At 44.2% G+C, this 13,869-nt stretch overlaps 1 protein-coding gene across 2 annotated transcripts; it reads right to left on the bottom strand.

Moving 5' to 3' along the window:
• Window positions 1–389: 389 nt before the first annotated feature.
• On the bottom strand, window positions 390–13,446 carry LOC124282104 (serine/threonine-protein phosphatase 6 regulatory ankyrin repeat subunit A-like). Of its 2 annotated transcripts, none has more exons than XM_046718074.1 (5): window positions 13,357–13,446; window positions 11,399–11,618; window positions 10,664–10,857; window positions 9,642–9,770; window positions 390–1,193 (listed from the first exon to the last, which is right to left on the bottom strand). In XM_046718074.1, exons 2-5 carry the CDS (start codon window positions 11,580–11,582, stop codon window positions 990–992), a joined length of 711 nt encoding a protein of 236 aa, XP_046574030.1. In that variant the 5' UTR covers window positions 11,583–11,618; window positions 13,357–13,446; the 3' UTR covers window positions 390–989. The 2 variants fall into 2 exon arrangements, with proteins under 2 accessions (XP_046574030.1, XP_046574031.1); XM_046718075.1 differs by having other exon boundaries at window positions 11,399–11,612.
• Between the last annotated feature and the right edge of the window lie 423 nt (window positions 13,447–13,869).

The raw sequence follows: 13,869 nt of genomic DNA, 5'->3' as shown, positions 1-13,869 counted from the left end.
GTTTTGTAGTGGGGTTTACGAATACAACCCATTATTGATCGAATTCTTATCTCTGATTATCGATCTGCATACTGTAAGCGATAACCAGCACGATAGATCATAATTGAATGAAAGTTATGATTTTAATGAGACTGATGCTTCATCAATATTTTGTATATCCAAACAGTCGCAGAGAGATATGTCAACATTTTCATATGATGCAGAAATAGTGGCGATTGTGCTAGGATTATTATTGTTTTTAGGGACAACTATAAGTGAGTGAGTTGGGTTTTACGCCACTTTTAGCAATATTCCAGCAATATCACGGCGGGCATTAACTATAGTGAGTGAGAGAGTTTTTTTTATGCCGCATTTAGCAATATTCCACCAACATCATGGCTGGGGACACCAGAAATCAGCTTCACTCATTGTACCCATGTGGGTAATCGAACCAGGGTCTTCGGCATGATGAGCAAACACTTTAACCACTAGGCTACCCCACCGCCACATTAACTATACGGGGGTGGGGGTAATAATATGATAAAGTCCTAAGACCAATGGCACTGGGCCACTCACCCTAAAAAATCCTTAATAAATGCCCAGTCCCTCACTCTGATCACATAATGACACAACACACAAGTGGCAAGTGATGACATGATGACTCAGAGTGTCACGAATCTGCATCACAAAATACATGAAAGAAACAAGTTCATTTTCCTCCATTGTAATAGCAGGTGATATGAAAAATCACAATTGATAATTGTAAACATTAATCACAATACACATGTGGGGCGTCTCAAAAGTCGTAACAGCTAATTCAAATTGAGACCGACTTGCTGCTAGTGTATGATATTTAGAAGCATGCAAACCTGTCATGGCTTGATATGATGAAATACTGTTCTATATCCGGTACCCTATCTACCCACACAAGTTTAAAATCTTCATATAGTTTCTTCTTTTTTGGTACAGCAGACAGCTTTTTGAGACAGACCCTCATCAGTTCAATCATGTCAGCTTAGTTCTGTTAGTAGTAAATAGTCTTTGAGCTGTCGAGGAATCATGAAACTATCCACTTTGGTCTGTGGATGGTCACCTAGCTCATCTCGAATTGTGGCACGGCAAAGATGTTGCAAACTTCGCGGAGTCTGGGAGAGGCGGCACAGATAGGCACAGAAGTCCTTGTGGCAACTCAACTGCTTTGGGATATCTCCGGACTAAAACAAATAGAAACATATATTGATAATAAGGCAGTTCATATTCCCCAAAAATAGACAAGGCAACAAAACAACCAAGTCTGAAATTTAATAAGACACAAACAGAAACAAATTGGAAATTTTACTATAAATCGTATATTTATATACTTATCCTATCTCATGGTATGCACCTCTCTTCTTCTTCTACGACCATGTGTGGAAACGTGCTGTAGGCTAAGTTGAATCAAACTTCCTGACCTCTGCCCACCTGACCTCTGCCCCCACTCCAATAACAATACCTGTCAATCATCTCAGTAAGCGTGCAGATCGCTCAGATGATCACATGACGCTCTGTGATTGTGATTCTCGTCTTGGAGCCTCCGGTAATCTGTGATGTGGGGCAGGTCGGGTGGGTATCCATCGCGTGAGATAGGATAAGTATATAAATATACAATTTATAGTAAAATTTCCAAATTTTTAAACTTATCCTATCTCACGGTATGCATTATCCCACTGTTAGCTGGAGGGCCGCAGATTACCCTGTCAATACTTACAACCGTGAAGACACATAACCCTAGGAGGCCAGAAGAAAGCACCAACTCCCGATATGCTAACTCCAACTTGTGATGGTTGTTTCTGATAACCCCTTAGTTTACAAAACACAAAAACTCTAGGGAGTGGGCGGTCCTGAATTAATGTGGTTTCAGCCGCAACTTTTGACAAGCAAATGGGGCAAGTGGACCCCGCCTCCCCACGATTAATCAAGTGACCCCAGTGAATTAAAGTCGAGGACCTTACTCTGAACAGTCCCTGCTTCGAAACTATCCCCCACAGACACACACTGGAAGGCGGTGAAAGAAGGAATAGCCCGTTTGCTCAACTAGTTTAACGTTCAGTACCAATCTCCCTAATTTACCAAGATGAGAAAGGACCTAGGAGCGGAACGCTTCGAAAACCATGCAGGTAATCGGAAATCAACACTTCACTGACGTAATTGCTCAGAGAGTAGAGGTCAGTAAGCGGAGTGTCGAGCACCTCTGTATGTAGCACAAGACTGGCCTCTCGGTCTATAGAGTCATAACTATGACAGTGCAGCCACGCCCTAGTTCCCCAGGAGAGGTGGTCTAAGCCAAGATAAAAAAGGTACAAAGATAAAGCTAACATCGAGATCTTTTATTAATTGTACAGAAAGCAAAACCGACACGCGGAAGGACTGCTTCATCTGCGAGCACGGGTCGATGACAGCTGCTGAGCTAGGACCAGAGGACCGAACTGGTATAGGCCCTCCACGTCCGTGACCGAGAGATCCCGAAGATAGTGTGAGGCGAAAACTGTATCTGACTTCCAAAAACATCCCTCCATGATGGCCTGGAGGGAACAGTTCCTATGAAGCACCATGGTGGAAGCTAGGGCCCGAGTCTCATGAGGATTCGCTGTCGAAGGTGGAGGAAGGTCAACATAGGCATAAGCACTCAGGATAGTGGATCTCAACCAAAACACCAAAGTGGTGCGCGAGGCAGCAGATAACAGGATAAAAGTCTCTTGCGCACCCTGCGTCGGTCCTTAGAGGCAGCTAAATAGATCCGCAATGCCCGAACTGGGCATAGAGAAAGATCTTCCGTGTCATCGGGACCCAAGATAGTGGACAGCGGTGGAATTGTGAACGTGCGGTCTGGCTGTCCTGGTAGTTGGTTCTTGGCGACGAAATCCCACCGCAAACCAAGAAAAACTTTAGCATGTCTTGACCTTTCAAACTGCACCCGGGAGACATCAAGAGCGTGTAACTCGGAAATGCAGGCAGCAGTGGCCAAAGCCAGGAGGAAGAACGTCTTAAACGTGATCTGCTCAAAGTCTTTTCCCTCCAAGGGTTCGTAAGTCGCTGACGTAAGATGATTAAGCACAACGGTAAGGTCCCAAGATGTTGGTCGGAACTTCCGGGATTGGTCAGCAAGTCTATAAGATCTTAGGAGAGACTGGAGCTCAGGAACAGTCGACAACTTCACACCTGTGGCTGGCGCAATAACAGTGTTAAGGGCAGCCAGCTAAGTAGACAATGTAGAACCATTAAGCTTCTTGGAGGTACGAAGATGTTGGAGGTACTCTGCCACCAACTGCGGCGAAACAGTAGTGGGAGAAGCTATACCTGACTGGCCCTGCAGTATGCCTCAAAGTTCTTCCACTTGTCATCATAGAGTGACCTAGTAGCAACAGGCTCAGAATATCCCTTTGCAGTTAGCGACTTATAGAGATGCGCCAAACGTGAAGATGAAGTGTGAGCAGAGACCAATGCAGCTGATTGGAGTGCGGGTGCACCAGAAGATCGAGGCGTTCGGGAAGTGGTACAGGATCTGGATTGGCCAGTTCTTGTAGATCGACGAACCACCCTCTGGCCGTCCAGAAGGGCGCGACCAAAAGAAGTGTCATCTGCTGAGTCGTGCGTAGTTTCAGTAGTATGCGTGGAAGTATGGGCACTGGTGGAAAGGCGTAAACGTTTAGGTCGTCCCAAGGAATGGCTAGAGCGTCGAGACCCCAGGCCAGAGGGTCCGGAATCGGAGACACAAACAGAGGTAACTGGTGGTTGAAACAAGTGGCGAACAGATCTACCGTCGTAGTCGTCAATGGAAAGCAGACGGTGTGGAACACCTGTGGATGAAGTTTCCACTCTGTCGGGGAGGGACGAAGTGGCCAGGACAGAGAATCCGCAATCACATTCTTCACTCCTGGGAATATGATTGGCTCGAACAGAGATGTCGAGATTGTCCACCAGCTGGAAGAACCGTTGTGTCCACTGCAGAAGTTGCGGCGACCCTGTCGGTCCCATCCGGTTGATGTGCCACACTACCGCTGCATTGTCCGAACGGATCAAGAGAGAGGTCGATCGTAGAATCTCTTGCCAGTGAGTGATGGAAAGAATCACTGCCCTGAGCTCTAGAACGTTGATGTGGTAAGCGTGATCTGTGAGAGACCACCGCCCTGCCACTTGCTGATCGAGAAGGTGAACCCCCCACCAATGTAGAGATGCGTCCACGTACAGGTGGTGTGTCGGGACGAACGGCCTCAAGCAGACTCCGCTGCAGACGTTCAACACTTCCATCCACCAGAGGAGATGGGGATGGAGCGCCAGAGGTAACTTGATCAGGGAAAGCGGGTTGCCCACCCTGATGTGTGGAGCCAGGAATAACTGCAACGGTCAAAGTTGAAGTTGACCCCTGAGGTTCAACGCCTGGGCCGACGTCAAGAGACCCAGGAGCTCCTGCCACTGACGAAGAGTCCTGGGTTGAGACACTGGTAGTGGGTGTCCTCGAAGACGAAACGAAGAAACTTTGCGATGGTCCAGGAAGATCGGGATGTGAAGGTATGCATCCTGAAGGTCTAGGCTGACCATGTAATCCCCCGGTTTGATGATAGTCTTGAGTAAAGCCACCAACACCATACGGAAATGAAGACCTTCATGTTGAAGATGACTCTCAACTTCTTGGAATCCTTCTTCGGGTCAAGAAATATTGGAGAGTAGAACCCCGGGTCGGTCGGAGTCGAGCCTAGGGATTCGATCGCAAGTTTCTGAAGAAGCGTAGATACGGTGGATTGTAGCACAGTCAGTTGACGAACAGGATACGTCCTGTGCTCCGGAAACAATGTGATAGGAGGGTTGCCGATGACCGGAAGTTGAAATCCCTTGGACAGAGTTCATAGAACGTAAGGGCCGTCCAAGATGGTCCAATTGAAGTGTAAGTCTTCCGCCCACTGGGGAAGTCGTGATAGGCATGATTGGAGGCATAAGGATCCAATCGTGCTCTGATATCATCAAGTCACTGCTTCTGGTCCTCTGATTGGAGGACTGCTCGGAACCGGAAGCTGGTCGAGAAGCAGTGAACGATCAGCTGACGGTTGGAACGTCCTCTGTTCAAACCTCTTCCTCGAAAGGAAGACAAAGATCCCGAACGAAGATCTGGGTTGGACGGCACGTAGGTAGCTGGCCGCCGTTGACTCAACAAATCTTTTACTTGCAATCGCTGAAACTTCAACAGCTCCACCGAGACTTGCAAATGAGCATCCTGCCCATCTTTAGCGGCTATATCCCTTATAGCCCCGTTAAAGAGTGATCTGCCTGACCAAGGTTGACGGAACAGATTTGTCCGGAATCTATACTCCCACGAAGATAAGTGAAGCGGGCCCCTGCGCGAACTGCCGTGAGGTAGGAGAAAAAATGGGCCAGCTGATCCAAGATGTCTGGAACTGCTCCTGTAACAACACCATCGCAGCCCTAACACAAGCCTGTTGAGGGGAAGCCGCATGCGAGACAGACATAGCCACAGCTTTAGTCGCCCTCAAAACCAAGTTGAGGGGAGCTAGGATCCTCCTAATGGCACCGTCCAGGTGCGACAATTCACGGTCATCAACCAGAAAGGGAGAATAGGTCCTCTGTTTAGAAGTTTAGAACCCAACAGAGAATTGTCATCATCCACAGAAGGTGAGGCAATCAACATAGAAAACCCATGAACATGGGAAACAGCCAAGTTAAATCAGGGTGCCGCGAACCAATCCTTAACCTTTCTTAAGTTGTCAAACACCTCATCAAGCGAAACCGCAAGTTGAGTAATGCAGGGACGAGGTGGAAAAGTGATAGAGCCGAGATCCCCTGGTTTCATACCAAAGCTAATCAACAAGTCCGAAGGTGAACTGCTACGACGTAGTCGAAGGTTATCAGCAATCCAAACTAATAACTGACGTGTGTCGACTGCATCCACGCTGACATCTGAAGCCGAAGTGCCATCTGAAGTAGGAGAAGGCGTAGCTGATAGAGGAGTTTCATCCCCGGAGAGAGGTGGAACGGCCAGAGGGCCAGCTGGCTGAACTGTCGATGGTGGAGTTGATTAAAATCAAGAGGTCGAGACGCAGAACTCTCAGACGACAGATCCCAAGAAACCGGTAAAATAGGTCTGGCTGATGTGTGAGGCGTAGTACCGAAAGTAGGAGGCAATATAGAACCAGAGGCTGGCATGGGTGGATGACCTGGCAAAGGCCGCAACGTAGAACCAGTAGAAAGCGGCACAATGGAAGACTGTGGTACACTGGAATTAAGCGTCACACAAGCAGCAAGCAACGCTCTGACATGAAGCACTGAACCAGGACAAAGCGGCATATTGGAAATAGGAGCCGCTCCGACAGTAAACGCCAAACTAGGAGCGAAGTGACGCATAGGAGGCAAGTGAGGTACCACCAGTAGGAGCCGAACCGGGAGCAAGTGGCGCTCTGCCAGCAAGCGTAGAAGTGGCTCTTTGACAGCAAGTGGCACTTCCAGACAATAAGCGCCGAACCAGGAGCAAGCGGCGTTCTGCCAGCAAGCACTGAACCGAGCAAGAGGCACTCTGACAGTAAGTGCCGAATCGGGAGTAAGCGGCGCTCTGGTAGCAAGCGCCGAACCGGGAGCAAAGGGCATACTGACAGCAAGCGGCGCTTTGACAGAAAGCGCTGAGCCGCAAGCAAGCGGCACATTGAAGGTATTCATCACATCAGAGGTAAATGGTGTACTGGAAGTCGGCAGTGCTCCATGAACAGGCGGGATGGCATACGAGGCAGAGGTAGAAAGCGCCGCACTGGAACTCAACGTCATACTAGTAGGTATGACACTGGAGGGTATGAAAGCGCGAAACTGGAGACAAGCGGTGCATGGGTAGAAAGCATAGAGCCAATCACCTTGCTGGAAAGCGCCGAACCGAACGTATCCACCCCTTGAGAGTGAATGCTGGGCATCAAACCAAGCGCCACACTGGAAACATTCGGCGTAGGATCACCATGGTTCTGAGAAATCGTCACCAGGGTAGACGTACAGGATTGGCCAGATGAAGTAGTCAAAACTACAACTCTAGGCGGTGAATGATCTGGAATCACAATAGGACTGGATACTTGTGAAAGAAATAATCGCCGGAGATCCTCGGAAGCCTCACATAGAAATTCTTCATCTGGCGACGGAGACTTAGACCTGCGAGCCGGTGTCTTGGTACGACGTTCAGTTTTCGATTGTTTAGCAGAAGAAGGACCCTCCGAAGGTTTACGGCGATCTCTGCCAGACAAAAGTAGAGAAGCCACCCGGCGATATTCCGAAAATGCATCCTCATCAAGTTGAGCAGAGTAAGTGCACCGGTCTGCGACCAATCGCAACATCCCAAACAATCCACACACAACGTATGTGGGTCTGCAGCAGAAAAGTTACTGTTGCACTTGTCGCAATGTTTGCGCTTAGTACAATTACTGCGACGAGATCTACCCATCTTGAACACAGTACAAAATCTTCAATAGAAATTAGCACACGTCCACACGATGTAGCGACAAGAAAGAGAATGACAGGCACAGAGCGTCACGTGATCATCTGAGCGATCTGCACGCTTACTGAGATGATTGACAGGTATTGTTATCGGAGTGGGGGCAGAGGTCAGGTGGGCAGAGGCCAGGAAGTTTGATTCAACTTAGCCTACAGCACGTTTCCACACATGGTCGTACTCGTAGAAGAAGAAAAGAGGTGCATACCGTGAGATAGGATAAGTTTAAAAATATGTTCTTTAAATCATTTAATAAATCCCCATTCATAACTACTCGTCCCTTTCCGTAACCTGAAAGAAGACTCGTACCCCTCGCATAGCCATTTTACTGAACTTGACTGTCTGACCACAAAAGCACAGAGAGAAATAAATAGTCTAGTCGCCGAACTATTTTCAAGGGCATGTAACTCTTGTTTACTTGGAAAATAAACATGGCATCCACACCAAGGAAATTACCTCGAAGGGTATATGTTTAACATGCTTAAATACTTTCCTACGCCATAATGTTAATATATCCTGGTTATAAAAATTCAGGAAACCCAGGAGGACTATGCAATAACTAAAATATACTTGAAGTGTCTGGGGAATAATTATGCAAGCCGAAATGAAAATTATTTCAACTAACTATTTTGACCCAATTTCTTCTTTACATACGCGCATTCTGATTGGCTGGGGGAATATTTCTCCCCAACATGGCTACGAGAGGGGTACGAGTCTTCTTTCAGGTTACGGAAAGGGACGAGTAGTCACAAATGAATAAATCGCCTAAGAACACTTTGTCAATAAAAAAGATACTTTCTTCCCAACAATTCCTATCATAAATTGAAAGCCTGACTTATTGGTCATAAAAGCATGTAGCCTCAAGCATGTCAAATCCCCAGTCTAAGTAAACGTAGGCTCAGTATCACTTGTTACACTGCTATACTGAGTCTAACAAACCCTATTAGAAGGTTAGACTAAGCCTAAGTTTACTTAGACTGGTCAAATCCCCTGTGCTGCACTTAAGTAACTTTTGTATTTTTGAGATTGTGATTCATCGGTATCATTTTGACCCAAACATACTGTATAATTGCTTGAGTCAATCACCTTTTACACACTGACTGTAACATATACATGCCTACAAAGGAAAATGCTTGAGCAAAACAACCACCTAATTATTGTCTGTCTCACATCAGAGAACTTCAATATGAAAACATAACCTAGAATGATTCGGTTCAGTGTTACAACAAAGGAATGATAACAAAATGCAAATATCGTAAGACAACTGACAAAGAAAATATGTATAATATTAGGCAGGTACCTTGCATGGATAATATATCAATTAATATCAACATAAAAGAACACTATTCACTGTATCTGCTGTTGTTCCGTATCAGCATCCCTATATTTGCTGCCAGGAATTTTGTAAACAATCTGACAATTTGCCAATGTTTGTAGAGTTTCAGCGAGTAAAACTGCATTTCTCGACTCATGAAATAAGTTTGTTTAACAAAGGCATGATGTCTCATTGTGAAAATCTATGCTCATGATGTCAATCGCGGGATTGTCTGGTCCAGATTTAATTATTTACAGACTGCCGTCAGCACTTTGCTCTAGGTGATATTTTATTGTATCTTAAAGTAAATACTGCATACTCAAACTGACAGGAATCATAATTTGGGGATGGACAAGCTGATTTTAGGCTAAAACTTACGAACTATTACGCAAGAATCATTATGGCTGGCCTCACTTGTATATTAACAATATACTGTCAGAACCTTCATGATCTATTAGTCTAATAAAATATTTCTCTGTGAACAACTTTCCAGTCAGTCAGTTCTTGGTACACATGAGCAAAGCACTCAGGCAAGCACACCTGATTTCTGTATACCATTTAGAAAGAGGTCCTATGTAACATAGATCAAGGTGGTAAAGAACTGTAGCTGAATCTTAAAGAAAAGACTGCATCTAAACATGCGGAATGCCTCCAATGCCTGTGAATTCTCCACAACTCACACGATGCAATCAGGACGCATGATTTCAATTTTTTGTGACAGCTGAGATTTATCACATTCTGATTGTTGATAGGAAAAATTGTGAAGTAAGAACATTTTTTAATGTGGCTCTGTTCAATACTAGCTACCACATTCCCTGTAGAGAAGCCACATACCTTGTTTTTGAATGTAAGCTGTGCTCCGGCCACCACTAGGTAGTGTAATACCTCCAGCTGGCCGTGAGATGCAGCGAGATACATCGGAGTCACGCCCCAATTGTCTGCACAGTTCACATCTGCTCCATGCTGGAACACATTCACAGAGTGAGTGAGTGAGGGAGGGAGGGAGCGAGCGAGAGATCAGTCAGTCTTTGTGACTACTACGATAGATAAAAGTATGTTACATAATCTTCTAGCATATGATCCTGATAATCAATTCATAATTTAACGGACACGGCTCAATTTAAGGAAACGAAACCTACTTGTACACAGTGCAACCTTGTTTCACAAAATATAAACAGGTACAACCTGCTGCTCAATGCAAAATGATATATAATGCCCAAGTTTAAGTAGTGGTGATTTAAAGCCTAATAATCAAATTATTCTGAGTCTGATAAGATCATTTTGGTATGAAGATGAGGACGTTTTTGCATTTTCAGGTTGCAAACGTTCAAGTATTAAATGCTTAAATGCTTACAGAATTAACAATAAATAAACACCACCACCATGATCACAGTCAGACAAATACTGGAAGAAATTTGAAAAAGATGCAACTCAGAGACATTTCCCATTCAAAGCTACAGCTGGACAAAATACCACTGAGCCTTTTTTAAAATGTTGCTACAACAACATGATTAATACCAGGGTTTTACCTTGACTTACAAACATGGGGGTCTAGACATCCCCTTCAATACATTTTACAGGTCCTTGCTGGTAATGTGGGGGTCTTGTAAAGTACTGAAATGGTGTAATGGTATTTGCGGTTTTCTGTGTCCATTCTTTACATATGCATGTACTGGATGCACATTTGCGGGTCGCGTAAAACACTGCCTAATACTATACACAGAGAGGCACTGTCAGGTCATAGGCTGATGCATTAAGGACAGTCCACACTTGTTCAGCATTTGTTGTATAAAAAAAGAAAAAGTATATCGTGATTGACAGCTCTGTTGTTGAGACATAACCATGTTTAACATTACCTTTATAAGCAGTAAGGCACTGTCTGGGTACAGACTCACAACAGCATGCAGAGGAGTGCCACCATGACGACACTGTGTGTTCACGTGGGCACCAAACTTGAGTAGTTCCTCTATACAATTCTTGTGCCCCTTGTAGGCTGCCCAGTACAGAGGCGTCTTTCCATAGTAGTCTTTGCGATTCAGGTTTACTGTACCTGGTGAAGTGAGAATAGGAAAGTCACCAATCACTCATGGATTATTGTACACTAAAAATGTAGTCAAAATCTTGATTAGGGACCGTTCATAATTTATGGCTAGGAGGGGTGATGATGATTTTTATGGAGACGCATGTACAGTGTGACTGCCCCCCACCAAAAAAAAATGATGTACAAAGTAAGTGACCCCAAATGCATGTCATGTACAAATGAATGACCCCCTCCCTCTTCCCATATTTTCTAAGAATAATTTTTTAATATCTGTATGTACAAAATTGCTGGCCCCCCTATTGATGCTCATGATAATCACTGGATTGACTCGATTTACAGACCGCCACCATATAGCTGCAATATTGTTGAGAGCAGTGCTAAACAAGAAACAAAACAGAAAATTCTTTGCAAATTATAATACCTATGCTTTATTACTCAAAGTATTAAAACAAATCTTTGATAAGTGTAAAAGTATATCATTATATAAATATCAACACAAGCTTTGCCCAAAATGTCAGTTAAAACATGTTAAATACAAGATTTAACAAACCTGTTTTGTGTAGTATTTCATGAATACGCCGAACATTCCCATGACTGGCGGCGTAGTGTAGATCGGTCCAGTTGTGATTATAGCTTGGTGGAGAGATGCGGTAACAGTAAGTGGTTGGTTTGCTGGTAGCCGGAGAATCCTTCACATCGCACCATGACAAGCTGCTGCCTCTCACACCCATCATAGTTAAAGTAATGCCATTGGGCTTGCCATTCTAAGTCTGCAAAAGTAAGAGTTTGTATTACATGCAAAAACGTAGTCTTTTCCAGAATTATAGTGAATATCCTAGGGCAGTGGGGTAGCCTAGTGGTTAAAGTGTTCACTCGTCACACTGAAGACCTGGGTTCAATTTCCAGCATGGGTACATTGTGTGAAGCCCATTTCTGGTGTCCCCTGCCGTGATATTGCAGGAATATTGCTAAAAGCGGTGCAAAACCAAACTCACTCACTTCTGAATATCCCCTAACTGTCCAACCAAAACCAAGTACAATGAACCATTTAGGCATCAGGTTATACACACCCTCAGGTGCAGGAGTGAGTATGGTTTTATGTCCCTCTTAGCAATATTCAAGCAATATCATTGGGGAGGCTACCAGAAATGGGTTTCACATATAGTACCCACATGGAGAACTGAACCTGGCTTTTGGGCATGATGAGCAAACACTCTAACCACTCGGCTACCCCTACTGCACCTATTCCACTTAAGTTTCAGATGTTACCATACTGACAATACTTTCTGAATTCAACTCTTTGACAGCCAATTCATGAACACAAATAAATGAGTGAGTATATCAGTCAGAAGGTTTTATAACACTTTCTTCAGCACTATCACAGCAGGGACACCAGAAATTGGCCCAACATGCAGTATCCATATGGGTCTACAGTCTGACAAGAAAGCTTTTTATCCACTATGCTACCCCCAGTAACCATCTTTCAACAATTAAAAAGTGAAACATGTTATATTTGGGATTACACTTTCTCAGTAAGGTACTAATTCTAGTACTTTTGTTGGGTTGAGTTCCATCCAAGATTCCACCCCCCCACCCTCAGAGTCTGGCACCTAATCGCCAGCACACAAAGTCAGCCATCTAACCTACTCAGCCACTGTGGCTTCCACAAAAATGGAAGTCGGACGACTGGTAGTCTAGACCATGGACTTTGTATACCCTCTTATAAGTGTCAAGTGGCACACCTCCCACGGTCGAAAGCTATGAATACACAATGCCACTTAAGAGTGGTCAAATGAAATGGGCTTCACACATTGTGCCCATGTGGGGACTCGAACCCGGGTCTTCGGCGTGACGAGAGAATGGTTTAATGCTAGGCTACCCCACTGCCACTTCACCAACATGACAAAAGCATATCCTGCCTATATCTTAACCAACTTTGTTATTATTACAAAGGTTTGTGCATCCACACGGCTATGTTTCAAGCAGAAAATCCTTTGGAGAACGTACTAAACAAATGACACTGACTAACTTGTATAAATTCTACATTAAAACCTGCATCTGATACAGTGAATGTCTCACCCATTTTGGGGGACATTTGGTCACGTCAGAGATAAGATATAGTTTTTAAAACCTTCTAGCTGCCATATTGATTTTCTAATTATTATAATATCAAAACCATGGATACAAATACTGATCAGTTATCTGAGCACTGAACGAAGTTATCAGGTTGATCAGTTGTCCCTCCATGATGTTCTGGGATGTGAAACCTTATTGACAGAAGCAGCACACAATTGTCCCTTCAAACAATAAAAAAGATTTCAATAATCGTTTGAAATGATCGCCCCTTTTCGATAAGTAGTGATTTGAAATAAATTCGCAATCAAAGAACATGTGATCATGATGATGATTTGCTAGATCTATACAGCACATTGACATTTGTTTTGAACCAGAATACAAATACCTAAAAAGAATAATATTAATAATTACATTTATATCTAAGTTACGAACCTGAATAATGAATGTTAAATTTGAGGTTTTGACCAGGTGACAGCGTTAGTGTATATGTTGTTGTTTATCTCCTCGCACCTGCCTGAAGGAAGTGACCTAACAACTATACAGGAGACAAAAATTCCGCGAGGAAATATATCACCATTCTTCTAAATTTGCCAGTTATATGTAGTTTTAGTTTATTTGATGGTCTAAATAACGTATTGAAATAATATTATGCAATAGAGTATACCGATAGAACTCTTTATTTTGCGAATGAAGACAGTACCATCACGGAAGTTGTAGCGTAATGATACACTCGTGTGTCCTTCCGGTTTTTCACGAGCAGACGATGGGGAGGAATTTCTGCGTGTAGTTGTTTCGCTACATCACGTGTACGGTAATTGTCGTTAACAGGGAAGTCAACTGTCATGCTACTCTACTGATTACATACCCCTATGGAATTTGCAATCGTAAATCCCCAAGAATTGTCAGCTATCGTAACCGTTTATCGTTGATACATCTTGCCTCTAG

This window comes from Haliotis rubra, unplaced genomic scaffold (assembly GCF_003918875.1).
Source record: "Haliotis rubra isolate DU_JTF1 unplaced genomic scaffold, ASM391887v1 Scf292, whole genome shotgun sequence".
Classification (NCBI taxonomy): domain Eukaryota; kingdom Metazoa; phylum Mollusca; class Gastropoda; order Lepetellida; family Haliotidae; genus Haliotis; species Haliotis rubra.
Note: the sequence above shows the minus strand (reverse complement) of the source record. Positions and strands in the feature narration are given on the sequence as shown.

Bases quoted from the DNA above. Each gene is read 5' to 3' on its own strand.
- LOC124282104 (XM_046718074.1), bottom strand. From the start codon at position 11,582: ATGATGGGTGTGAGAGGCAGCAGCTTGTCATGGTGCGATGTGAAGGAT. The intron at 10,858-11,398 runs GTTTGTTAAATC...TCACTTCACCAG, and splicing joins TGAAATACTACACAAAACAG to GTACAGTAAACCTGAATCGC. The intron at 9,771-10,663 runs GTAATGTTAAAC...AATGTGTTCCAG, and splicing joins GTGCCTTACTGCTTATAAAG to CATGGAGCAGATGTGAACTG.